The sequence below is a fragment of the Phalaenopsis equestris genome, unplaced genomic scaffold, assembly GCF_001263595.1.
Source record: "Phalaenopsis equestris unplaced genomic scaffold, ASM126359v1 Scaffold000544, whole genome shotgun sequence".
In the NCBI taxonomy this organism is placed as follows: Eukaryota; Viridiplantae; Streptophyta; class Magnoliopsida; order Asparagales; family Orchidaceae; genus Phalaenopsis; species Phalaenopsis equestris.
In genome coordinates, this window is record NW_018164984.1 from 224,367 (window position 1) to 249,956 (window position 25,590).

General features: G+C 37.2%; 1 protein-coding gene across 1 annotated transcript in view; it reads right to left on the minus strand.

Annotated features, from left to right (window-relative positions):
• Positions 1 to 646: 646 nt before the first annotated feature.
• The window catches only part of LOC110029051 (DEAD-box ATP-dependent RNA helicase 53-like), a 25,848-nt gene continuing 904 nt past the window's right edge, over positions 647 to 25,590 (minus strand). The window contains exons 2-8 of the mRNA XM_020731161.1: positions 25,191 to 25,318; positions 18,510 to 18,921; positions 18,315 to 18,413; positions 16,010 to 16,077; positions 15,660 to 15,816; positions 15,159 to 15,320; positions 647 to 1,259 (exon numbers count right to left, since the gene is read on the minus strand). Of these exons, the coding sequence (XP_020586820.1) occupies positions 813 to 1,259; positions 15,159 to 15,320; positions 15,660 to 15,816; positions 16,010 to 16,077; positions 18,315 to 18,413; positions 18,510 to 18,921; positions 25,191 to 25,318 (1,473 nt within the window). The 3' untranslated portion in view covers positions 647 to 812. The remainder of the gene's footprint in view (positions 1,260 to 15,158; positions 15,321 to 15,659; positions 15,817 to 16,009; positions 16,078 to 18,314; positions 18,414 to 18,509; positions 18,922 to 25,190; positions 25,319 to 25,590) is intronic.

Sequence of the window (25,590 nt, forward strand, 5' to 3'; positions counted from 1 at the left end):
ATGCCATTGTGATGTCAAAGATTTGTTGTTATGTATGTAAATATAAAAGTTTAGTTGTTAGATATGCAAATATATAGGAATTGTGTGGTATGCATGTAAATCCCCAAAAATACTGAGTTTACTTGTTAGATATGCAAATATATAAGAATTGTGTGGTATGCATGTAAATGCCCCAAAAATACTGCCAAATCAAAAAATGTTAGATAATGTAAGAATATAGGTAGCAGAACATTACACGAAATGCTAAATTTACAATTTAACAAATTATCAGTCATAAATAATACAAACATCCGAAAATATTTCCTGGAATTAAGACAATTTTAAATTACATATCAATTCTCCCACAGAACATTACACGAAATGCTAAATTTACAATTTAACAGATTATCACAGATCATAAATAATACAAACATCCGAAAATAATTCCTGGAATTAAGACAATTTTAAATTACATATCGATTCTCCCACGATTCAATTGTGCAAAAATGTGATCCTAAACCTTCCTAAATCTGAGCTATTCGTGTGCAATATTTCAATTCCAGAAACCAGAAATTAAAGAAAAAAAGGAAAAAAACCGGGCATTTACATACATATCGCACAATTCTTAAGAATTTACATATCTAACACCTAAACTTTTTCATATTTACATGCATGACACTCAAATCTTTAATATCGCATCAAAATATCACTTTTCAGTTTTCATGCATGGGTTTCCGATACCAAAGTTATGTAAATGTGAATGTAAATATAAAAAATGTAGGCGTTAGATATGTAAATACATAAAGAATTATATGGTATGCATGTAAATTTGCCTAAAACAAATCAAACAACGAATCAAAACTATCATTAGCACTGCCTGATCTATCCTGATCCTTATTTCTAGAAGTTTTCAGGCTTCTGAAGGGAGAATTTCCATAAAAATTGTCGCTTTTAGATCTCCCATTATTTCCATGCCTGGCATTATTATCAGAGCCACGAGATTCATTTCTGGTGTTATCTTGTAATTTTTTATGAGAGTTGAACTTTACAAATCTGCCATTATTTCCATAATGTGAATTATCAGAGTCATGAGAATGGTTTCTGAAGTTACCTTTAGAGTTTCTGTAAGTGTTATTAGACCTTGGGGATCTCCTGTAATTAAGATATTGAGTGCTATCATCCGAATCATTAACATCGGAAAGCCAAAGATTTTCCTCTGCAGAACTATCATTATATTTGCCAGAGGGTTTTCTTCCACCTTCACCAGTGAGGCCTCGCAGCTGCCAATTATAATGGATATCAGTAATAGAAGTATAGCTCGTTCTAAAAAAAAAGGGGAAATTTACTTGCCTAGCACACAAGTCTTATGTATTTACATATCTACCACCTAAGCTTTCATGTATTTACATAATGTATGAGGGGGGAAGCGGGGCAAGACATTTACATACATACCATCCAATTCATATGTATTTACACATCTAACACCTAGAGTTTGCTTTCTACATTTATACCAACCAAATCTTACACACCACACAAAAAATAGCAGCGTTTTAACTTCTAAAAAAATAAAATACACCTTTTCATTCATTAGGTAGGATGTATGTAAAAATGAGCAAAAGCTTAAAAGGACAAAATAAATCCAAGAAAATTGGAAGGTAATCATGTTAACTTTTTTTGGGGGATAAAACTTAAATACAAACACCAGAGTAGGTGATTGTCAATTGTATCAAATGAAATTTGGCATGCAGCAGAATAACTGTGAACTGATAAAAAATTAGGGGCATTACATATATATACTACCCAATTCCTATGTATTTATTGCATATATAACACCTCAATTTTACTTTTTTGATTAATGCTGACTAAATCTTTCACATCACATGAAAAATAAAAAGCATTATTTTAATTTTTTTTAATTTTTAAAAAGTGAAATGTATTTTAATTTTTAAAAAGTGAAATGCACATTTTCATGCATAAGGTGGCATATATGTAAAAATTGAAAATTTAGCTGTAGATTTGTCTGTGTGTAATTCACTTTTAAGAAGGGATAATAGTGCTATGTTTTATGTGATACTAAGAATTTGAGTGCTATGTGTGTAAATACGAAAGTTTGGGTGTGAGATATGTAAATGCATAGTAATTGTGTGCTAAAATTATAGAAATTGAAGTTGTTTGAGCCTATATTGCTAGGCGATGACGAGGAACACAAATTTGTTCTTAATACTGAACTAGAAAACCAATACAAGGAGAATTATATTATGGATATGAAGAACAAGAAGGCACAAAGTGGGTTGAAGAAGACTGACAATATTCCCAAGAGAGGATACTCTCCCAGACAAGCAAAGCGGCATTCTAAAGCAGGGAAGCTCTTCACAAATGAATAAAAAGGGGAGTTCATATCCCAGAGGATCTCATGGGCGTGGATTGGTCAACCCATCCAAAAATGATTTGATTTTTAATTTATTATTTATTTCTTCAGTCTCATATTTGTTCCCTCTGTCATGTATTTACTGTTAACTTTTAGAATAAAGCAGGATACTTTTATTGATAGAAAAAGGTTATAAATATATATTACAAGACCCAAATTAAAGGAAAAACATAAATTCAGAAATAGACCAACAATGAACGAAATACATAAAAGTGAAAACGAAAAATAAAGCAAATAAAAGCAAATAATAACTGCAGAAGTAATTAGTCGAATAATTAGGCTAATAATTTTACTATTCTCCCTCCAGTTGAAGCATAGATGTCCATCATGTTCAATTTAAATTTGAAATCGTAAAAAAATGGCCGAAGAAGAATATTGGTTAGGATATTTGCTAATTAACCATTGGATGGGAGAAATGGAATAAAAATCTCCCCTAAATAAAGTCTTTCCTTAATGAAGCGCCTGTCAATCTCTATATGTTTGATGCGATCATGCTGGACTAGATTATGGGGCTATGCTAATGACGACTTTATTATCACTAAACAGCTGGAGAAAAGCAGAGACTGACCAAGATTTTGAAAACCGGAATGGTCATCAAACCGAAAGAATGAGAAGTTCAACATTCATTGGTTTGACCGGATAAAACCGGATGACGTAATAATTAATAAATATAATAATTAATCAAAAAAATCTAAATAATACAATAATAATATAATAATATAAATATAAATATAAAATAAAATAAAATAAATGCTATTGAGTGCCTTTATTCACAAAAAAATTACATCTCCATAAGGCAACTCATTCTTTTCCCAAAAAATAATAATAATAACTCTCCCTCTTTCTCTCTCTCTCTCTTTAATATATATATATATATATATATATATATATGAAACGCCTATTGCATATTTAACCTTTTTTTGGAATATGGCACATTTTAGAATCCAGGATAATGCTTTTGCCTAATTTTAATTGTAGAGCAGCGCATGGGAACTATAACCAAGAAAAAAAAATTTAAAATATTTACATTTTTTTTAAAGTTAAACCGGTTCTCTGATTTGCGGGTTTAACCAACGATCCAACCGGTTCACAACAGTTCAGAGACAAAAACTGTCTTTTAGATATTCCAGACCAAACCAGCCACCAGTTCATGATCGAACCGGTCGGTCCGGTTAGGTTTCCTAGAAGCTAAGACTAGCATACGTAATTCACAGAGCATTACACGTAATCAGGAAGCTTCACAGATACCCGACGACATTGAGCAAAACTCGGCTCAACACTGCTGCGAGCCACAACTGACTGTTTTTGCTTTTTCATGTGACAAAATTTCCACACACGAATGAGCAAAATATCCCGAGGTAGATCGTTGATTATGGACATACCCGACTCAATACGCTTCCGTATAAACAACAATAGAACGAGAGGTGTTCCGCAAGAAACACAAAACTTTGTCAGGTGTGTCTTTTATGTAGTAAAAGATCTTGCATGAATTGACTCACAATATCTACAGTGGCAAATGTCCGGGAGAGCATGAGAGAGTTAAATAAGTTTTCCCAAAAAGGCGTTGGTAGTGAGTCTTGTTCACCGGAACCGCATTGGGAACATCAACTAACTTCTCATTGGGATCATCACTGGTTTGCAAAGAAGAAGGTTATTCTCTATAAATGGATTAAACATATACATGCGTTGAGACAGGCAAATGCCCCAAAATGATCGAGCAGATTTTATGCCTAAGAAGTACCGGAGCAACCCCTACTCCTTCATTTAAAATTAAATAGCAAGAATTTCTTTTAGAGGCTTCAATGCTGGTAGATCATCACCTGTGAGTACAATATCGTCGACAAAGACTATAAGAATAGCAATTTGGCCACTGGATAAATGCCAAAAAAATAGAGTATGATCTGATTAGGCCTGAGAAAATCCATGACCCACTACTACCTTTGTGAATTTGTTGAACCAGACCCTTGGGGATTGCTTCAGTCCGTAGAGCGACTTTCGCAGTCGGCACACTTGTCCTCGTTAAGAACTGAAGTCAAAGTCTAGAGGGAGGGACATATACACCTACTCTGTGAGATCCTCATTTAAAAAAGCATTCTTAACTTCAAGCTGAAGAAAGGGTTAATTCAAATTTACAGCAAGAGATAGTAAATTCAGCGACACCCCACAACTTTCTTACTCAAAAGAAGATCCACAATATCCCACGTATGATTTTGCTGAATAGCATTCATCTCATCCATAACTGCAGCTCTCCAGAAGGGGTATGCTAATGCTAACTCGATAATGGATGAGAGGTGAAGATCCATCAGGGTAGTAGCAAATTCTTTTCAGGTCGGCGATACACTGTGGAAAGAGAGATATTTTTCATGGAATAAAGTGAGTTTGCTTAATCACATATCTCACTAGGAGTACTCACCTCCTCATCCGTAGCATGGTTAGTGCTGAGGATGTTGCCTAGAGTGGATTCCAGGTCCTATAAAGAGGTAGTGGGCTCCAAAGTAGGAAGGAACATTGGGACAAGTGTGCTGATTATAGACAGGGAGGATGGAAGGAGGTTCTGGTTGTCTAGCAGTTGGAGGATCCAGAAGGACAGAGGGCTCCTTGGATATAGTGATTGGAGAAATATCCCCAGAAGTCGGATAATGAACAATGTCCAAGAAATATAATTTCCCCTCACTTGAGGCAGTGATGGGAAAGTAGAGGACACTTACAAAAAAGAAGACGTCGACACTCACATAGAATTTATTTGTGATAGGATTAAGAAACTGGCAACCCTTTTGAGATGTAGAATATCTGAGGAAGAAATTTTATTCATATGGGATCAAGTTTACTACGAGTAGGTGCAGCGTTTTGAACAAAGGATGTGCACCAAAAACTTTTGGGATCAACGGTGGTGAAGAAAAAATTGGTAGTGAAACATGACATCAAGAAGACTAATAAAGTTCCAAATTTATGAATTTTTGTAGGGACTCTATTGATGAGATAAATGGAAGTAAAAATGACATCATTCATAAGCTTTTTTGGGACAGATTGAAACATAATGGAATGAGCCGCCTCAAGAAAGTATCAGTTTTTTCTCTTGAATACCCCATTTTGTTGAAAAGCGTCGTACATAAGCTATGATGGAGGATGTCTTTACTCACCAAGAATTCACCTAAATATAGAGTTAAAAAATTCATGATCAATGTCAGTTCGAAAGACTTAAGTTGACGTTTTGAATTGTGTCATGATGGAGTGAAAATTTTTTAAGGTGACAACAGCTTCAGATTTATCTTTTACGATATAGACTCACGCCATTCGAGCATGGTCATCAATAAAGGTGAGGAATTACAGTTTATTAGTGTAGTTGAGTGGGTGAGAGGGTCCCCACAAGTCACTATGAATAAGTGAAAAGGAAGCGAAAGGCATGTAGAAGTGGGGTGGATATAGAACACGATGTTTTTTAGCTAACTGATAAATCTCATATTTGAAGCTAGCAAGATTTTTATTAATAAACATCGACAGATACAATTGTATTAAATATTGAAATTTAGGATGACCCAAATGACAATATATCATAATAGAACATTCACTGAATCTAGAAAAACTGCAAATATTGGAAGACATGTCCTCGTTCTCCATGCCTTTCTCTTGGAAGTAGAGCCTGACTACCCTCTTAGCAGTTCCAATCACCCTCCCTGAATGATGATCCTGAAAGACACAAACATCAAGAGAAAAATGAACGCAATCAATTTCATGTGTCAAATTACTGATAGATAAAAATATTACACTTCAACAGAGGTATATGTAACATAGATCCCGAAGTTAGACTGATTATTAATACAATTGACCATTTACCAGCAATGAAACTACAAGTGTCATCAATAATTTTAACTGTATCTTTCCCGAAGCATGGATAACGTCCAAAAAGCTTGAGAACATCTAATCATGTAGTCTGTGATACCTGAATCAATGATCCATGGACTAGGAGAGACAAAATAGGTGAGCATCATAAGAATGGTACCTTGATCGATGTGGGACGTAGATGGGCCGAAAGAGAGTTGAATAGATCCAAGAAGCTTGATTAATTGCTATATTTAACTCTTAAGAGAGTTTAGTGATTCCGGAGTTTTCTGAGCGGGAGTTGGTTGTCGCGTAACAGATTCTGATGTTGTAGTGAGATCCTTGGCCGAGGAGGATTTGACTAAAAGTTTATATGACAGCTTACCATGGAGTTTCCGACAATTATCACGAGTATGGTTGGGTTTGTGACAGTAGTCGCAACCGAAGCCAATGGCTCAAGATGTCATGGACATGTGTTGAATACTATTAATGACCAAGGCAGATGATTCGACTGAAGTGAAAGCGTCGAGCATAACAAGCCTCCGACCCTCTTCACATCAAATCTCTGTGAATGCAGCGCGAGCGGAAGGCAGAAGATCCCGACCAAGAATACAACCCAAAATTTCATCAAGGTCGGCCCGCCAGAAATTGGAACATGTGACCATTTCTATAATTTTATGAAAGAGAGAAAAGTCTGCTGGAGAGTCCCACGTATAGTCTAATATAGATCACATTCCATCCATAAGGCCATCAAATCATTGTAGTAGTGGGTCACGGTCCTTGAACCCAATTTTGCCTCGCGAATCTTCTTAAAAACCTCATGAAGTTGGTCAGCGTTCTCTACATCCGAGTAAGTATCCCAAACTGCAGTCCACAAGGCACTGGTAGAAGGAAAAAACATATATGTAAAATCAATTATAGTCTCCATGGAGTTAATTAGCCACAACATGATCATGAAATTCTCCACTTCCCACGCTCCATACGTCAGGTCAGTTTTCGAAACTTCAGGAATCATACATGTGAGATAACCAAATTTCTCATGCCTCTTAAAGAATAAGGGCACAACGTGGGACCATTAGAGAAAATTAGAACCGTTAAGTTTATGAGTGGTGATTGGAAAAGTCATGTGATTTTCCGATCCTCTAGTATGCGGGGGGAGTGAGGTCAACGTCGATCCTCTGGTGAACTCAAGCACACCATCAAGAGGAGACTCGATGGTGGAGTCCTTCATGATTCCGACCGAGCCGAAGTTGATGTTGGGTTGCCGAGACATAGAAAGATTTCTGTAGGAAGGGTTGGCGGCGGGAGGAGAACAGAAAGAATCAGTGGCAGAACCTTGGAAATTTCCATGGACCAGAAGATCTGAGATCTGGCGGAACAAACCGCAGGAAAGAGGAAAAAATTGTCAATAGCAGCAAGAATTCCTGATTGGGATTTCCACCAGAAGAAAGCCCGGCTGAAATTTGCACTAGAGAGAGAAGCTGAAATATTCCAGGGCCGGCCACCACTGAGAGGGACAACAGACCGCCAGTTAGAGGAGGCCGGTTTGCTGAAGAAAAAAGCAAAACTGCATGCGGCCAGCGGCTAATATTTCCATTTGTTTACAAACTTCACACACACACAAAACTAGTATTTTCCTCGGCAAATTTTCAATGGGTAGCCTCCATCAATCAAAGACACCCCCGCCAAGAAGAAAATTGTGCCATTCTAGAACTCCTCAAATTGCTTCCAGCATATACGCAGTCAGAAATTGATTGGCAAGAAACAGTGACAGCATTAGAGACTGCTTTCTCCCTCTAACAAGCATAATGCTTGAAGCAAATCAAATTAGCTCTACAAAAATCCGTCTCTATCTCTGAGGTGTTGTAAAATATAAATCTCTTGAATAGGGGTTTAAACAAGCCGAGCTAGAGTCAGTCTAATATTTGCTCATTTTTTACTCGTTTGATATTTTTTTACTCGAAATAGGCTGGTCTTCAAAATTATTCGTAAATAACATGCTTGTATTCACAAAAATTCGAATTCATTTATACATTTCAGCTCATGTTCAGCTTGAAATAATAATTCATTAAAATTTAATAAATCAAAGTAACATAATTACATAATTAAATTCCAAAAAGATAAATTCCAAAAAGATATATATATATATATACCTTCCAAAGGAAGGAAAAATGCCCGTCTCCTACATTCCCAGCCGCATGGGGCTGAAAATTTTCAAATAATTACGCTTCGTTTTTACATTTAAAGAGCATTCATAAAATTTTAACTTCCCAATGTGGGACTAAAATGTAAAAGACACACATGGGCAAGGCAACATACCACCCAATTCTTACGTATTTACGTATCTAACACCAAAATATTTTGAAAACCCTTGGGTAGGGATGGTGGGATAAAATTCTAGAGGCAAGGGGCATTTACATGCATACCCACCCAATTCTTATGTATTTACATATCAAACAACTAAATGTTTTTAAAACCTACCGGAAAGGCTGGTGACAATATTTTGAGCGAATAGGTTGAATGTCTTTTCCTTTGCTTTCATTCCAATAAATTGTAGTTTGTACAATCTATTTTAGGTACATAATATTAAGTATAATCTAAATTAAGTAAATTAATTAATACATATTCATAATCTAAATATTCAGCTAAAAGGAAAGAATCCGTGCAAATATAATATTTCCTTCTTTGCAATATTGCGAAGAAGAAAACTCTTTATACTGTCTGATTTCTTTTATTCCTGATTGATAGCCCCCTTCAAATTGATGCTGGCTGGTCAAGAAGCATCAATTTGCTGACAAGAAACTGATAACGCTGTCGAGAAAGAGCTTTAGTAAATATATCAGCCGTTTGAAGATCAGAAGTGATATGAGGAAGAGATATAACACCCTTCTCATAGGCTTCTCGAATGAAATGACAGTCCGCTTCAATGTGTTTCGTACGTTCATGAAAGACGGGATTAGCAGCAATCTGGATAGCACTAGTATTATCTGCATGAAGAGAAGTACTCAAGCTGAGGCTGAGGAAAACCAAACTCAGCCAGCACACCCCGAAGCCAAATGATCTCGGAACAAGCAGAGGACATAGCACGATATTCTGATTCAGTAGATGACTTAGACACTCGATCTTGTTTCTTGCTCTTCCAAGAGGTTAAAGAATTGCTGAAAAACATGCACCATCCAGTAATAGATCGGTGTGTATCAGAACAACCAGCTCAATGCATCACTATAGGTTGTTAAGGTGATAGGAGACTTTGCAGAAAAGAACAAACCACGATGAGAAGTACCTTTCAAATATCGAATAATACGTCGAACTGCAGCTAAATGAAGATGTGTAGCGGCTTGCATAAATTGACTAACTTGTTGCACAGCAAATGAAATATCAGGACGCGTAATAGTCAGATAATTGAAACTGCTAACCAGTTGTCTATATAAAGATGGATCAGATAGAAAGTCACCATCCTTCTGTTGATATTTGACATTTACCTCCAAAGGGGTATCAGTAGAGCGACCATCTTGAAGACCAGCCAAAACAATGAGTCCCTTCGTATAGTTATGCTGATGAAGAAAAATACCAGTGGCAGAAGAGTGAACCTCGAGTCCTAAGAAATAAGTTAATGACCCTAAAGCTTTCATATGAAAAGAACCCTAAAGACGTTTCTGTAGCTGAGACATCAATTGATTATCAGATCCGGTGATGACAATATCATCAACATATACTAATAACAAAACAATTCTCTTGTCAGTCTTGTAAAGAAATAATGATGAAACATACTGACTTTGAATAAAAGAGAAGCTAAGAAGGGTATTGCGAAACTTTTCAAACCAGGCCCGTGGAGACTGTTTCAAACCGTATAGGGACCGTTTGAGCTTACAAACATCATGTGAAGATGTAGAAAATAAGCCTAGAGGAGTCATATAGACGTCTTCTTTGAGATCCTCATGTAATAATGCATTCTTAACATCCATCTACTTTAAGAATCAGCATTTAGATGCAGCAATAGATAACATCAGTCGGATAGTTGTCATCTTAGCCACAGGTGCAAATATTTCGTCATAATCAATCTCGTATTCCTGTCGATTGCCAAGAGCTACAAATTTTGCCTTATATCTGTCAAGAGAGCCATCAGATCGGAATTTAAGAGAATAAACTCATTTATAACCAATGGGTTTAACACCTGTAGGACATGAAACAATATCCCAAGTGTGATTGTTTTGAAGTGCCTGAAGTTCCTCTTTCATGGCTTTGACCCAACAAGTCTGTTTAGCAACTTGAAAGTAAAATAGGAACAGTAGCATTAGTTAAAATTGCAGAATACCCATATCTATCTGGAGGACGGATACGTCAGGTTGATCGTCGAATACTTATTGGAGCAATTTCTGGATCAGGGTCGGGGAGGATTGAAGGTGAAGGGGGCAGGCGTCGTGTGTAGACAATGTCTGGCTTAAACCGTTTATCAGCAGAAGAATTATCAAATTGTGGAAGTATAACTGTATCTGATGTGGACACATGCTGAAAGTAATATTCATGTTCAAAGAAAATCACATTTCGAGAAATATGTTATCGACTATTAATCGAATCATAACACACAACATTTATGATTAGTATTGTACCCCATAAAGGCACATCGGACTGACTGAGCTGCCAATTTATGACTTTCGTGAGCAGGTATATGAACAAAACAAACACATCCGAAAGTATGTAGCGTATGATAATTAGGGTGTTTATCAAAAACTCGATAGTAGGGAGACTCGAACTTCAATTGTTGAGATGGTAGGCAATGGATAAATTGTAGTTGATAAAGCTTCAGTCCAAAATTTAGCTGGAACAGAAAATTCTATCAGTAATGTGTGCACGGTATCCAATAGATATCGATTTTTTCGTTCAGCAACCCCATTTTGCTGCGGTGTATAGGAACATGAACGTTGTGAAACAATACCTTTGTTCTGGAGAACTGCTTGAAACTCATGAGACATGTATTCACCGTCATTGTCAGATCGTAAGGTTTTAATGCGAGCGGAGAACTGAGTTTCAACATATGCTAAAAATATTTGGAATACAGTAACTACTTCTGTTTTGGCACCCAAAAAATAGATCCAAGTAAATCGACTGTAATCATCAATAAATGTCACAAAATATTTATATTGAGCATGTAAAATAACTGATGTACTTCCCCAAACATCACTATGAATAATGTCAAAACATTTATTGGCACGACTGCCTGAAATAGAAAAAGGTAATGTCTTGTTTTTTCCAAGTTTACAAACAGAACAATCAACTACTAAATTCTTATCGGTAGAACAAAAAACGCCACTTTTATGTAAATGCTTCAACATCATATCATTTGGATGACCTAGTCTTTTATGTCAGATGTCTGTCTTATTTTCAACAACTGAAGATGCTAATGAAATATTCTGAGGAACAATAAATTGTAATGAAAACAGTCTGCCCACTTTAAGCCCCTTCGCTATCACCTTTCCCGACACATGATCCTGCACAATACAACCATCACGAGAAAAATGTACTTCACAGTTATCCACAATTTGACCAACAGAGAGTAAGTTAGTAGATAATTTAGGAGAAACCAAAACATGTTTGAAGGAAGAGTTAATATCACCAACTGTCGTAATTAGAATATTATTTCCATCAGCAACCTGAATATGTTGAGTACCAGTGTACTGTCGTTGGTTATGCAATAGCTCGATAGTGCTAGTCATATGATTTGTGGCGTCTGAATTTACAAACCGGGGAGAAGTAACTGAAGAAATAGTTTTACCTTCATCTTGAAGGATGAGAGCAGAAAATGCAGCGAGAATCATCTGTTGAACCATATAGGGTGTGATAGTTGATTCATTATTGTCAGCAACAGTAGAAGTCGAGGTAGGATTGTCGGATACCGTGGCATGAAGTGCTTGTGGTTTGCGATTTTGGGGTCGTGTTGGGAACTTCGTAAGAGTATGTCCCTTTTGCTTGCAATAATTACATACCTTATTTTCACAATTTCGTGCAATATGACCAAATTTCTTGCAGTTGTAGCACTGTACTGGCCCCTTCCCTTTGGTCTTAGCAACATATGCCACATTAATTATTTCTGATGATCCACCTGTTGTACTGATAGTAGCTTGTGTAGCCAATCTTTGTTCTTCGCGCAGTAATTGCCCAAAACGAACATCCAAACACGGAACCGGATCTCTGTTCAGCAACCAAGTTCGAGCAATTTCAAATTCAGGTCTCAGTTTCATTAAAAACTGATCACGACGACTTTCTTCATGAATGGCTTGAAGACTAGCTAAGTTCTCCTTTGACACTTTAGCATAGATAATACCAGTATATTCGCTCCATAAATTTAAAAAACCAGAATAATATTGTTCGATTGAAAGATTACCCTGACTATAATTACTTATGTCAAGTTCCAATTGAAAGCGTTTCGCAGAATTATCTTAATTATAAACGCGCTTCAAGTATTCGCACATTTCTTTAGCTGTGCCAAAGGATCGTAAATTGTTCACCATATGAGCCTCAATAGATCTCAAAATCCAGAAAACAATTTGAGCATCATTTGTTTCTCATTGACCAAGATCTTTTGTCTCAGTAGGAGCTGGGAAAGATCCATCAATATGGCCCCAAAGCTCCTTCCCTTTTAAGAACATTCTAAGCTGAAATTCCTATGCGGCATAATTTTTTTTTTTTGTAAATTTGATAGCTAAGTTTTCAGAAAACATTTTAAATATATTAATCTCGATCGAAATATCCAAGATAAATAAAATTCAAATCGAAAGCCTAGAATCGAAGATCGAAAATCGAAGAGCGCTGCGAAGTTTGAATCAGTTGTGATCGTGACGATCGAACGGAGTGGATCATCAGATTGGAGAGAACGAGCGAGCGGATCACGGCAGATTGCGGCACGGCAGGAGCGAACGAGCAAGCGGATCGCGGCACGGCAGGAGCGAACGCAGATCGCGGCACAGCAGGAACGAGCTACGGATCACGGCAGATCGCGGCGGCAGGAACGCGCGGATGGAACGAGCGGATCGCAGCAGATCGCAGCAGGAGCGAACGAAGGGAGATCGCGGCAGATCAGAGCGAACGAGCGACGGATTTCTTGCTTTTCTTGTAATTGGAGTTGATCGGCTTGAAACAGATGTTCGAAGATGCCGGACGAAGAAGATGTCGGACGAAGATGCCTCACCAGAGAAGATGTCGTAAAACTGAGCACCAGAGGTCCAATCGAAGAGGTCCGATAGAGGGGATTCGATCGGCTTGAAGCAGCGGCAGAACTCAAACAAAGTGGACGAAGACGCCGCAGAACTCAAAGACAAGAATGAGCGCTCCGGTGAGGAAGCAATCGAAGATGCCGGCCAAAGATAACAAAAGCTAAAATTTCAAGGATTCAGGCTCTGATACCATGACAATATTTTGAGTGAATAGGTTGAATGTCTTTTCCTTTGCTTTCATTCCAATAAATAGTAGTTTGTACAATCTATTTTAGGTACATAATATTCAATATAATCTAAATTAAGTAACTTAATTAATACATATTCATAATCTAAATATTCAGCTAAAAGGAAAGAATTCGTGCAAATATAATATTTTTTTTCTTTGCAGTATTGCGAAGAAGGAAACTCTTTATTCTGTCTGATTTCTTTTATTCTTGATTGATAGTATGTGGGGGAAAATTCTCGGGGATTTGCATGCATACCACCCAATTCTTCTATATTTAGGTATCTAACACCTAAATGTTTTTGAACCACACGGGTCAGAGAAGGTGGGGGAAAATCTAGGGGCATTTGCATACATTAATAACCAATTCTTATGTATTTACATATCTAAGACCCAAATTTTATTTTTTACATTTATGCAAACCAAATCTTTAATATCATATCAAATATACCACTATTTTAACTTTCACATATAATTTACTTATTATTGGATTAAATCGACCCAAAACAAGCCAAACAAGATCGACAAAAGTTTATTCATTTTTAGATTGTTTATGAATTGAGTTCAAAAAAATTATCTGTGTTTGGCCTGTTTGCTTGACGAACGAATCAAGGACAAGCTACCTAGCAAGCCAAACACGAGCTATCTGCAAAGAACGGGTTTTTTTTACAACCATACTTTTGACATTTGGATAAATTAAATTAAAAAAATGAAAATTTACAAACGGTAAAACACTCAATTCTTTTGTATGTACATATCTAACACCTAAACTTAATTTTATACATAAATGACCTATGCATGAAAATATGTATTTCACTTTGTAAAAGTTAAAATAGTGATGTTAAAGATTTAGGTGGTATAAATGTGCAAAAGAAAAGTTTAGGTTTTAGATATGTAAATACATAGGAATTGGGTGGTACGTATGTAAATGCCCTGAAAAAAATCATTGGTACTACCTTGTCATGATGGGTTCAGCTTGGTTGGACTTGGAATAATAGTTTTGCTAAATGAACGTGTAAACAATAGAATACCAGAGCTCTAATTGATACTTGATAGATAGTATAAAGGAGTTATAAAGCTTAACAAATTTGATTGAACATCATAAGATTGGTTAACAGTAGAACTAGGCAAGATCAAGCGGTTCAATCTAAAAATAATGACTTTGTCATGCCGTGAAAGAAAAATGGGGCATTTACATACATACATACCACACAATTCCTATGTATTTACATAACTAACACCTAACTTTGCTTTTTACATTTATACCACCCAAATATTTTATATCACATGAAAAATACCACTACTTTAGCTTTCAAAAAGTGAAATACACCTTTTCTTGTATACCTAAGGTGGCATATATGTAAAAAATGAAGTTTAGGCTTTAGATATTTAAATAAATGGTAATGAGTGGCATGTATGTAAATCTTCCAATAAAAAAATAGCTCTAGTAAATTGATTTGCAGAGCTAACAAAATCAAAATATTAAAGTGCATACCTCATCGAACTTGCATCCTAAATCATGCTCAATGCTTCTAACTGTGCGTCGCTGACCTTCAGTGAACATAAGCACTGTAGTCCCCTTATTACCAGCTCGGCCAGTTCTGCCGGATCTATGAAGAAAAATCTCAGAAGTATTTGGAATTTCATAATGAATAACCTGTAATCAATCAAAAATTAGAATCTATTGGCAGGCTAATTGAAAATTTTAGGGGGATATACATACATACGACCCAATTCCTATGCATTTACATATCTAACGCATAAACTTTACTTTTTACACTAACACCATCCAAATCTTTTGTATCACATCAAAAAAGTCACCATTTTAATTTTTGAAAAGTGAAATACACCTTTTAAAGCATGGGTAAGGTAGCATGAATGTAAAAATTGAAATTTAGGCGTTAGATATGTAAATACAAAGGAATTTGGTGGTATATATGTAAATCTTCCAAAATTTTTAAGCTTGATAGGCTGATGTGATGAAGAAGTTTGTTACCAGATCAACATTAGGAATATCAAGACCACGTGCAGCGACATCTGTAGCAACTAATGCATGGAACCGTCCATCACGGAAAGCAGCGAGAGTTTTGTCCCTCTGGGACTGCTGCATGTCTCCATGTAGTGCTTTGCTCCCAATTATAACTCCCATGGACCTCGAGAGAGACTCCGCATCTCTCTTTGTTTTTGTGAAAATTATACTTTTACCTCCTTGAGCATACATCTTTAGCACAAAAGTTTACATGTTAGAGATGATGAATAAGTAAATACAGCTAATATAGTAAACTAAATAATGGAAAAATAATGGTCTCATGTTCACTGGTATGGATCCCGTAAAATCCCATGGACCTCGAGAGAGACTCCGCATCTCTCTTTGTTTTTGTGAAAATTATACTTTTACCTCCTTGAGCATACATCTTTAGCACAAAAGTTTACATGTTAGAGATGATGAATAAGTAAATACAGCTAATATAGTAAACTAAATAATGGAAAAATAATGGTCTCATGTTCACTGGCATGGATCCCCTAAAAAAGAGAAGTGGCCAACAAATAACAAACAGGTCATGAAGATTAATGAAAAGGGAAAAGTGTCTAAATAGCCGCCTAACTCTTTGCATGGGGTCATTCTAGTCCCGGAGTCTACAAAAGTGTCAATTTCGTCCCTAGACTCTTTTAATATGTGCTGAAATAGTTCTCACGAAGAACTATTTTAGCCCCAATTTAAAGATTCTGAGAAATGATTTGGCATTTTATAAACTTTGGGACTAAAATGGCCCCATTAAATAGTCAAGGGACTATTTTGACACATTAATCTAAATAAAAAATGACGACTAGTTTTCGAAAGTAAAAGAATAACATCGACCATCCTTAATAAAAATAATTAAGCGAACCAAAAATCCTCTTGATGAGGATAAAGAAAAACAATCTTCTGTAAAATAACTTGTAGACATGAAAGTTAATTCAAAGTAACAAAAAAGTACAACCAACTTCATATATAAACTTACTGAAATCAAAGTTGGAAGGAGATTTTGTTTGTTAAAAGAGGTTGACGAAATAGAATAGAGGGAGATACCCTCAGCTAACTTTTGAGCAGAGTCTCCAACCTGAGATAAAGCAATGAAAATGATTGGGAATTGTGAAAAATATCATAAACCTCTTTCAAATCAGAGAAATGGCGGAATTAGAAGATAAAGACTAACCAGATCTACTACTATGGGATCCCTCAAATACTTCCTCGACAGATCATGAATCCATTGAGGCATTGTTGCAGAAAATAGCATGCATTGTTTCTCTCTAGGTAGGTAACTTAAAATGCGTTCCACATCCTCCTGAAAGCCTACAGCTAACATCTGATCAGCTTCATCCAGCACAACAAATTTGACTTCAGAAAGATCTAAGGCGCCCCTTTCAAAAAGGTCAATAATTCTCCCCGGTGTTCCAACAACAATATCCATGCCATATCCTAGTGAACGAACTTGGCTCATAATTGGTATTCCTCCATAAATGCAAATACTTCGCAATTTTGGAGCGGAAATTTCGAATTCTCGTTGCACTTGACGTGCTAGCTCGCGTGTAGGGGCCAATACAAGAGCAGAAGGAACACTTTTTTTCCTTCAATACAAAAACAAAAAGATCTATAAATGTAGTTGAAAAAAACTAGGGAAATTTACATACATGCCACATAATTCAAGTATTTATGTATCTAGCACCTATACTTCAATTTTGACATGCATACGACCATACCTATATATGAAAAGATGTATTTCACTTTTAAAATGTTAATAATGATGGGAATTTTGATGTGATGTTAAAAGTTTTCACATTGATAAATATAAACATAAGAGTTTAGATTTTAGATGTGTAAATACATAAAGAATACATATGCCCCAAAAAAACTATCAATTCAAAACTATCGCAACAGCAACAATTGTAAAACCAAAGGGAGAAATAGCATAAAGAAATATAGCGCCGGAATAGTATTAAACATTGAAATACAACAACAAGAAGTTTTATCCCACTAAGTGGGGTCAACTACATGAAACCTTTCTCCATTGCGACCTATTGAGTGTCATATTTTCATTTAATTCTAACTAATTAAGTATTAAACATTGAAATGCTAAACAAAAATTAACCGCTGAATACAATTGCTTAAAAAACTCCTTGTATGTATTTTATCTACAAAGAGAAGTGGCCAACAAATAACAAACAGGTCATGCAGATTAATGAAAAGGGAAAAGTGTCAAAATAGCCTCCTAACTCTTTGCAGGGGGTCATTCTAGTCCCGGAGTGTACAAAAGTGTCAATTTCGTCCCTAGACTCTTTTAATATGTGCTGAAATAGTTCTCACGAAGAACTATTTTAGCCCCAATTTAAAGATTCTGAGAAATGATTTGGCATTTTATAAACTTTGGGACTAAAATGGCCCCATTAAATAGTCAAGGGACTATTTTGACACATTAATCTAAATAAAAAATGACGACTAGTTTTCGAAAGTAAAAGAATAACATCGACCATCCTTAATAAAAATAATTAAGCGAACCAAAAATCCTCTTGATGAGGATAAAGAAAAACAATCTTCTGTAAAATAACTTGTAGACATGAAAGTTAATTCAAAGTAACAAAAAAGTACAACCAACTTCATATATAAACTTACTGAAATCAAAGTTGGAAGGAGATTTTGTTTGTTAAAAGAGGTTGACGAAATAGAATAGAGGGAGATACCCTCAGCTAACTTTTGAGCAGAGTCTCCAACCTGAGATAAAGCAATGAAAATGATTGGGAATTGTGAAAAATATCATAAACCTCTTTCAAATCAGAGAAATGGCGGAATTAGAAGATAAAGACTAACAAGATCTACTACTATGGGATCCCTCAAATACTTCCTCGACAGATCATGAATCCATTGAGGCATTGTTGCAGAAAATAGCATGCATTGTTTCTCTCTAGGTAGGTAACTTAAAATGCGTTCCACATCCTCCTGAAAGCCTACAGCTAACATCTGATCAGCTTCATCCAGCACAACAAATTTGACTTCAGAAAGATCTAAGGCGCCCCTTTCAAAAAGGTCAATAATTCTCCCCGGTGTTCCAACAACAATATCCATGCCATATCCTAGAGAACGAACTTGGCTCATAATTGGTATTCCTCCATAAATGCAAATACTTCGCAATTTTGGAGCGGAAATTTCGAATTCTCGTTGCACTTGACGTGCTAGCTCGCGTGTAGGGGCCAATACAAGAGCAGAAGGAACACTTTTTTTCCTTCAATACAAAAACAAAAAGATCTATAAATGTAGTTGAAAAAAACTAGGGAAATTTACATACATGCCACATAATTCAAGTATTTATGTATCTAGCACCTATACTTCAATTTTGACATGCATACGACCATACCTATATATGAAAAGATGTATTTCACTTTTAAAAAGTTAATAATGACAGTAATTTTGATGTGATGTTAAAAGTTTTCACATTGATAAGGATAAATATAAGAGTTTAGATTTTAGATGTGTAAATACATAAAGAATACATATGCCCCAAAAAAACTATCAATTCAAAACTATCGCAACAGCAACAATTGTAAAACCAAAGGGAGAAATAGCATAAAGAAATATAGCGCCGGAATAGTATTAAACATTGAAATACAACAACAAGAAGTTTTATCCCACTAAGTGGGGTCAACTACATGAAACCTTTCTCCATTGCGACCTATTGAGTGTCATATTTTCATTTAATTCTAACAAATTAAGTATTAAACATTGAAAATGTTAAACAAAAATTAATCACTGAATACAATTGCTTAAAAAACTCCTTGTATGTATTTTATCTACTATTGTGCTTTACATTTTTAGACATTTATCCAGATGTGGTATAGCTTAGTAAACTTCATAGGAAGATTTACATACATACCACTCAATTACTATATATTTATGTATCTAATACCTAAACTTCAATTTTTACATGCATGCCACCTTACCTATGCATAAGAAAGTGTATTTCTTCACTATTTAAAAGTTAAAATAGAGGTATTTTTTATGTGATATGAAAGATTCGGGAGTTATTAATGTAAAAATTAAACATGTAAATACATAGGAATTGGGTGGTATGTTTGCAAATGCCACAAATTTATATAACCCATCTTCTAAATATACCGAAGTTCAATATTTCAATGTTGACAATATACATAGTGAACAACCTAGCACATTAATACCTTGGTTTATAAGAGTGCGTTCACTGACTCCAACTATCAAACCCCAGAAAAATGTCATAATTCCCCCTTGAAAATCACACATTTTTAATAGCATATATGATGGTCTGCATGAGCTACACAATTCCTTGTAAAAACTTGAACATTCCTTTAAACTAAACAAAAATTTATGTAACTTCAGAGAATCATCACTAACAAAAATAAAGGGTTTTTGTAATGCAAAATCACCAATGTGGGAGCCTTATCTGTTTTGCAATGGGCTGAGAGACAAATAAGTGTTGCTAGGAGAGCCCACCAGTGGAAGGCCAAAAGGATCCGTTGGCTGAAGACCAAGATGACCCATTAGCGGAAGACCAGTGGATCTGTTTGACAAGGTGCAACCCCCCCTAAAGTATAGGCCGCGAGATGTGAGTCATCTAGACCAAAGATCGAAGCCAATTAAATCAAGCGGAGACATCGACCCACCTCTCGCCACGACCCAATTGATACAAAAAATTGTTACAGGTTAAACTTTGGAGGTGGTTCCCTACTCATTAGCAACAAGATCTACCGTGAGTGGTCCACAAATCACCTCAGCAATAAGTCACGGTGGTTAGTCCTACGAAGGCAATGCTGAGATTAGCTTAATACGCCTGGTGATAGGTGTGGCCCGTCCAAGACGACGACCCGACCGAACAAACGAGACATATGTAGTATAAAACTAGAGCCGGGCCGTAAACACATCAAAAGCGATCATAAGTCCTTCCTAAGAAACCAAACTATCAACCACCACAAACATTCAACACAATAAAAAAACAAATATGATAAAGGTAAAATGAGAGACAGAAGTAAAATGAAGCCCAAAACTGCATTTCATTTCATAAAATCAAGTAACAATTTTTTTTCTTTATAAAAATCTTAAATAATTTTACAATTGAGCAAGAGAAACATAAAATTTCTAAGTGCAGGAAAGTAACAGCCAAGTCAAGCATAAGACGAGCCTATGCTCGTGAAACCTTCTTCTTGCGGCTCCTCCCCATTATCTATTGCTGATACCAAGAAAAAGAAGAGTTTTTTTTAATTCCTCTAGATCCAATCATTTGAGATCCACCAATCTCGCTCGCATAAACTGGTCGACCGCTAGTTTGGTCCCAAGGCTGAGATGCATAGGCTGACCATTTAAGAACTTTTCTTACGTCTTCATCGTAGCTATATTTTCCGTCAAAGCCTTGTTCTCCTCATCAACGTTAAGTAACCACTAGAAACGCTGCTCAACTCCTCCCCGACTTCCTCTAGTTAAGCCTCAGCCACAGTAGTCTAATGCTTAGCGTACTTCGCCAGCTCCTCAACAGCCCTTGTTCGATCCTTAATGAGTTTAAACCCTCCTCTCGACCCTAAAAGCTCTCTTCTTAGCGTCAAAATATAGCGAGGACTGAAGGTGTGAAGCCTCAAACCACAACAACTGATATCCGTCGACAACATGGCACATGTCCAAAAAATCAAAATCGCAGAGGTATTTCTTGAAGTTTTAGGATCGAAGGGTGTCCGCGATTGTTGAAGCATAAAGGTCGGCACTCGGGGAGTCCGAGTATCAATCCCTCATGTTGAGCATAGCATATCGCAAGTCCTCACTCATGAACACCATCAACCCCTCCTCCTGCATGGGGCATCATTTACACGCTTTCCCCTTCCGTCTTTTTCCGGGAGGTGGGGGAGGAAAGGGGCTCGAGTCGGTGATCTCTTCCTAAGAAGTAATGAGCTCGAACCCTCGCTCGATTTCAGATCGAGCCACTGGGTAGGGTTGATTGGCTTCCCCAATCACCGCGAAACCAATGAAGTTGTAGTAACCGACTAAGGAGTCGGCTTCGTATTTGGTCCTTCCGACTCCTCCTCAAAAATTCTAATCAGAACACTCGGGGTTTACTCTAACTCCCGACATTGCTCTCTCAAAGTACTTGCATTCATCAAAGAAGGTTTTCTTTCATTAAGGGTCAACTTACCAATCGAGATTCTCTGAATTACAATTGTGGTCTCGGAAATGAAATAGATAAAATTCAAACCTCTGGCCCCTTCACCAGCTTGGACAATCGATGTTTGGTAGCCATCCTTGCAACTTCCGGGCAGGTGGCCTACTTCCGTTGCTTCCTCCGAGAAAGACAAGCGGCCTAGTCGATCTCTCGTTGTTCCTCTTAACTGACGAATTTTGCACACAAGGTTGTAATCATAAAATCAATTTTTTTCGGATGTAAACCCGATTCACCACCTTCCCCTTAGTGTACTAGCGAAATAATAGTCGTTTTCCTTCAACATATTGAGCGCCATCTCGAGTTTGGGGAGGCACGTATTTCTTTTTTCTTGTACACTCCTCCGGTCTTGCAAGGCATAATCCCCCACTCGCTAGAGGGCCCTAAGAGGAAGCGCTGCTTTGAGTCCTTTATCTGATTCTCAAGGCCCATTATAGTGAATTTTCTAGTTGACATTTTCCAGTCGATCCAAGAAAAACGAAGTTGTTTGGCTCGACCCAGAAAGAGAACATATAGGAGAAAAGTTCCCTTGACCACGGGATCCCAACTCGGCGACAGTAGATGACATTCTTCATGATGAAAGCAATAGAATTTAGCTTGATCTGGGTCGGGACACGTCATAATGATTGAAAATTGACCACAACTCTTGACAAAATGATTGTCGAAGACCCCATTAGAACTGTTCTCGGTAGAAGACGAGATCTGTCCCGAATTGATTGGTCATCTGATCAGACGGTCCCACGACTCGGAGTTGGACATCCTCATCAAAAATGCAAGTTTCTTGCAACAAAGACACATCCCATAGCGACATGGATAACCTCTCGGCCGTCGGGATCAGCCCGAAGAGCATCGGAGAATGCTTAGAAGCCACTCCAAAGAAAGCAAATAAGGGGAAAATGAAGAAACCGAGAGAAAGAGGCAAAAGAGAGTCCAGGAGTGCAGCACCAAAAAGCCATTGACAATTTAAAAAAAGTGCATCACATCAACACAATATTCGAGAGAGATAATTATAGAAATAAAATTATCAGAAACTAATGGAAGCAGAATTTTATTTAGACGGAAAAATATATTACAAGAGCTTCATTTGCTGCTTCAACCGAAACAAGTCCTAGCAAAAGCAGCTTCCAATACAAAACCTTTCCACCAAACCTAAACATATCTCTATTATCCACTTCGACTTGGAACCGAAGCAAAGAGTCATCAGCTCCTTTGAATGCTTCAGTCTAATGGTTGTCAGCTCCGCCAACAACTCCTTTATTTCTTCCTCTTGCTACATCCCAGCCCCTCGAGTGAAAGAGTCCTTTGTTTTGTCCAAACGACGGGTCAGCGTCACAGAGGACTTCCTCCATCAATCGATCGCCTCCACGCGGATTCCTCGAGAGCTCGTCAGGTGATCGACCATGTTCTCCTCGCTCCTGATTAGTGTCAGTATTCTCTCAACCGGTCCGGGGGGAGGACCTGGCCATCGCCACTCAGAGGAGAGTCAACAATCTCCACCTCCTCTTCTGCATCAAAAAATAATGTCAGTAAAGATGGGAAATTTTCCTCTTAGCCATAGAGTTCGGGTCTCCTCGTACCAAGGAGTCGATCCATCTCAGACCTCTAAAGTGACATACTTCTTTCATCGGGTGGTAGTGGAGTGCTCACGATACTCTGCCCATCAGACGACAATGGAGTACCAGCAATGTTCTGCATTTCGGGCAAAGGGAATCCAACGACTTCCTGCGTAGGAAGCGGTTGATTGGTCATGAGTCGCGGTTGGAAGCTATGTCGATGTGCCAATAGTTGAGCCACCCAAACTCCTTCCTTCCACCTGCTATTTCCCTTGTAGAAGGCCTTGAAGTGAGTCGGACAACCCTACTTCATTCGTCGGCTCGTTCTCCCCCTCCACTCCTAGCAGGCAAGTTGCTTCGTCCGCCTTTTTCCCTATGGCCAACGTCCTCTACCGACCTCTTCTTCCCCTCGGGTCTCTTCTCACTCTTTGGTTTCTTCTATGCCTCAGGCTGAGTCCCAGAGCGGGCAGTCCAAAGGCCCTTATAATATCCTCACTTGGCATAAGATCCAAAAGTTTCCTGTCGCTTGCCATGAATAAGCTCTAAAAGGTGACCTACCAAAACACAAAGATGAAAGAACAAGTAAATAATGAAGGTGTCAATCATGCCAAATTTATAGCAATCTGGGAACGAATATCCACGAACTGCAACTATTAAAGTAATAAATATGAAATAAATAAATCTACTTTTTTCATTTATTATTCTAATTTTTATCACAATTGTCGCTTGCAAAAGGTAAGAGAATCAGTAAGCTAAAATATATACATCAGAAACACGTTAGCACGAATCATGAGGAGATCCAATGGGCTAAGAGACAAAGAAGTACTGCTAGGAAGGCCCGCCAGCGGAACCAAAAAAAGAGCTGGCAGAAGATCAAAAGGACCCACTGACATAAGACCAAGGGACATGTTTGACTAAGCGCAACCCCACTAAAAAAGAGACCCACCCGATGCAAGCCATCCAGGCCAAAGGTTGAAGTCAATCGAATCAAACAAATTCATTGACGTACCTCTCAACAAATTTAATTCAAGAGAAAAGTTCAGCATCACCAACCACCTCACGGACGCTCTCCGAGATTCTTCAAGGAGAGCAAAAGATTGGTAATGACAAGATCCAAGAACAACCTGAAGGACCTCTTATCTAGGTATGAGTTACCTATCAAATTAAGGGGATTCACCTACTGCCCAATAGTCTAACCTCATCCTGTCAACCGAAGCTCCTCATCTAGGGATCAGAAGTCAACAACCGGAGCGGGATAGATGGCAAACGAAATCAAGCCGACCGAGCCAAATCCTGCCGACCCAAAGTCGACCTAGGGTCGACTAAAAATTTCTACCCAACATAGCCGACAGAGAGATATTTGTCAATGGTAGGCTTATATCTGTAAAATATTGAAAATATTCTATAACACCTCCATTAAAGCAGAAGCAAGCAAGACAATGCTTTTTATTCCAATTTGCCCCCCCCCCCCCCCCCTCATCTATAAATTGGGGATCATTTTACAAGAAATGTCTAATCAACATTTTATATTACTGTTCAACTCTCTCTCTTTCTCTCTTTCTCTTTCTCTCTCGCTCTCTCGTTCTCTCTCTCTCTCTCTTTCTCATGTCATACACTTTATTCTTTGAGTGTGATTCACGAACAAACAGGGATTAAACACATATAGTTGTTAGAGAATGATCAATCAGAGATCTTAAGTCTTTCAATGAGAACTCAAACTCTTTGGAGCAGACATAACAATGAAAAAGGATGAAGAAAAAAACTAACCAGCTTTGATTCTGATCCCGGATAATTTTATCCAATATGGGAATGCCAAACGCAAGAGTTTTTCCTGATCCAGTGATAGCCCTTCCAATCATATCACGGCCTTCCAACGCAGGTTCCAAGACAGCTCTCTACAATCATAAAAGGCACTTTAGCAGTGATTTTTAAATGTAAGTTTCGCAAAGTAAAATGCACATCTGTGCAGAAATGATATACTATAAAACTCTCCTCATGTAAATATTTAACAGTGGTAACTCTAGCTCACAATATGCTACGTCTGATTTCCTGGTTACATGATTTATCAACCAGGAGAATCCTAGACGTTCGTGGATTTAAGGGAGCAACAAAAAAAAAAATAAATAAATAAATAAATAATTTAAAAAAAAAAAAAAATAAACAAATT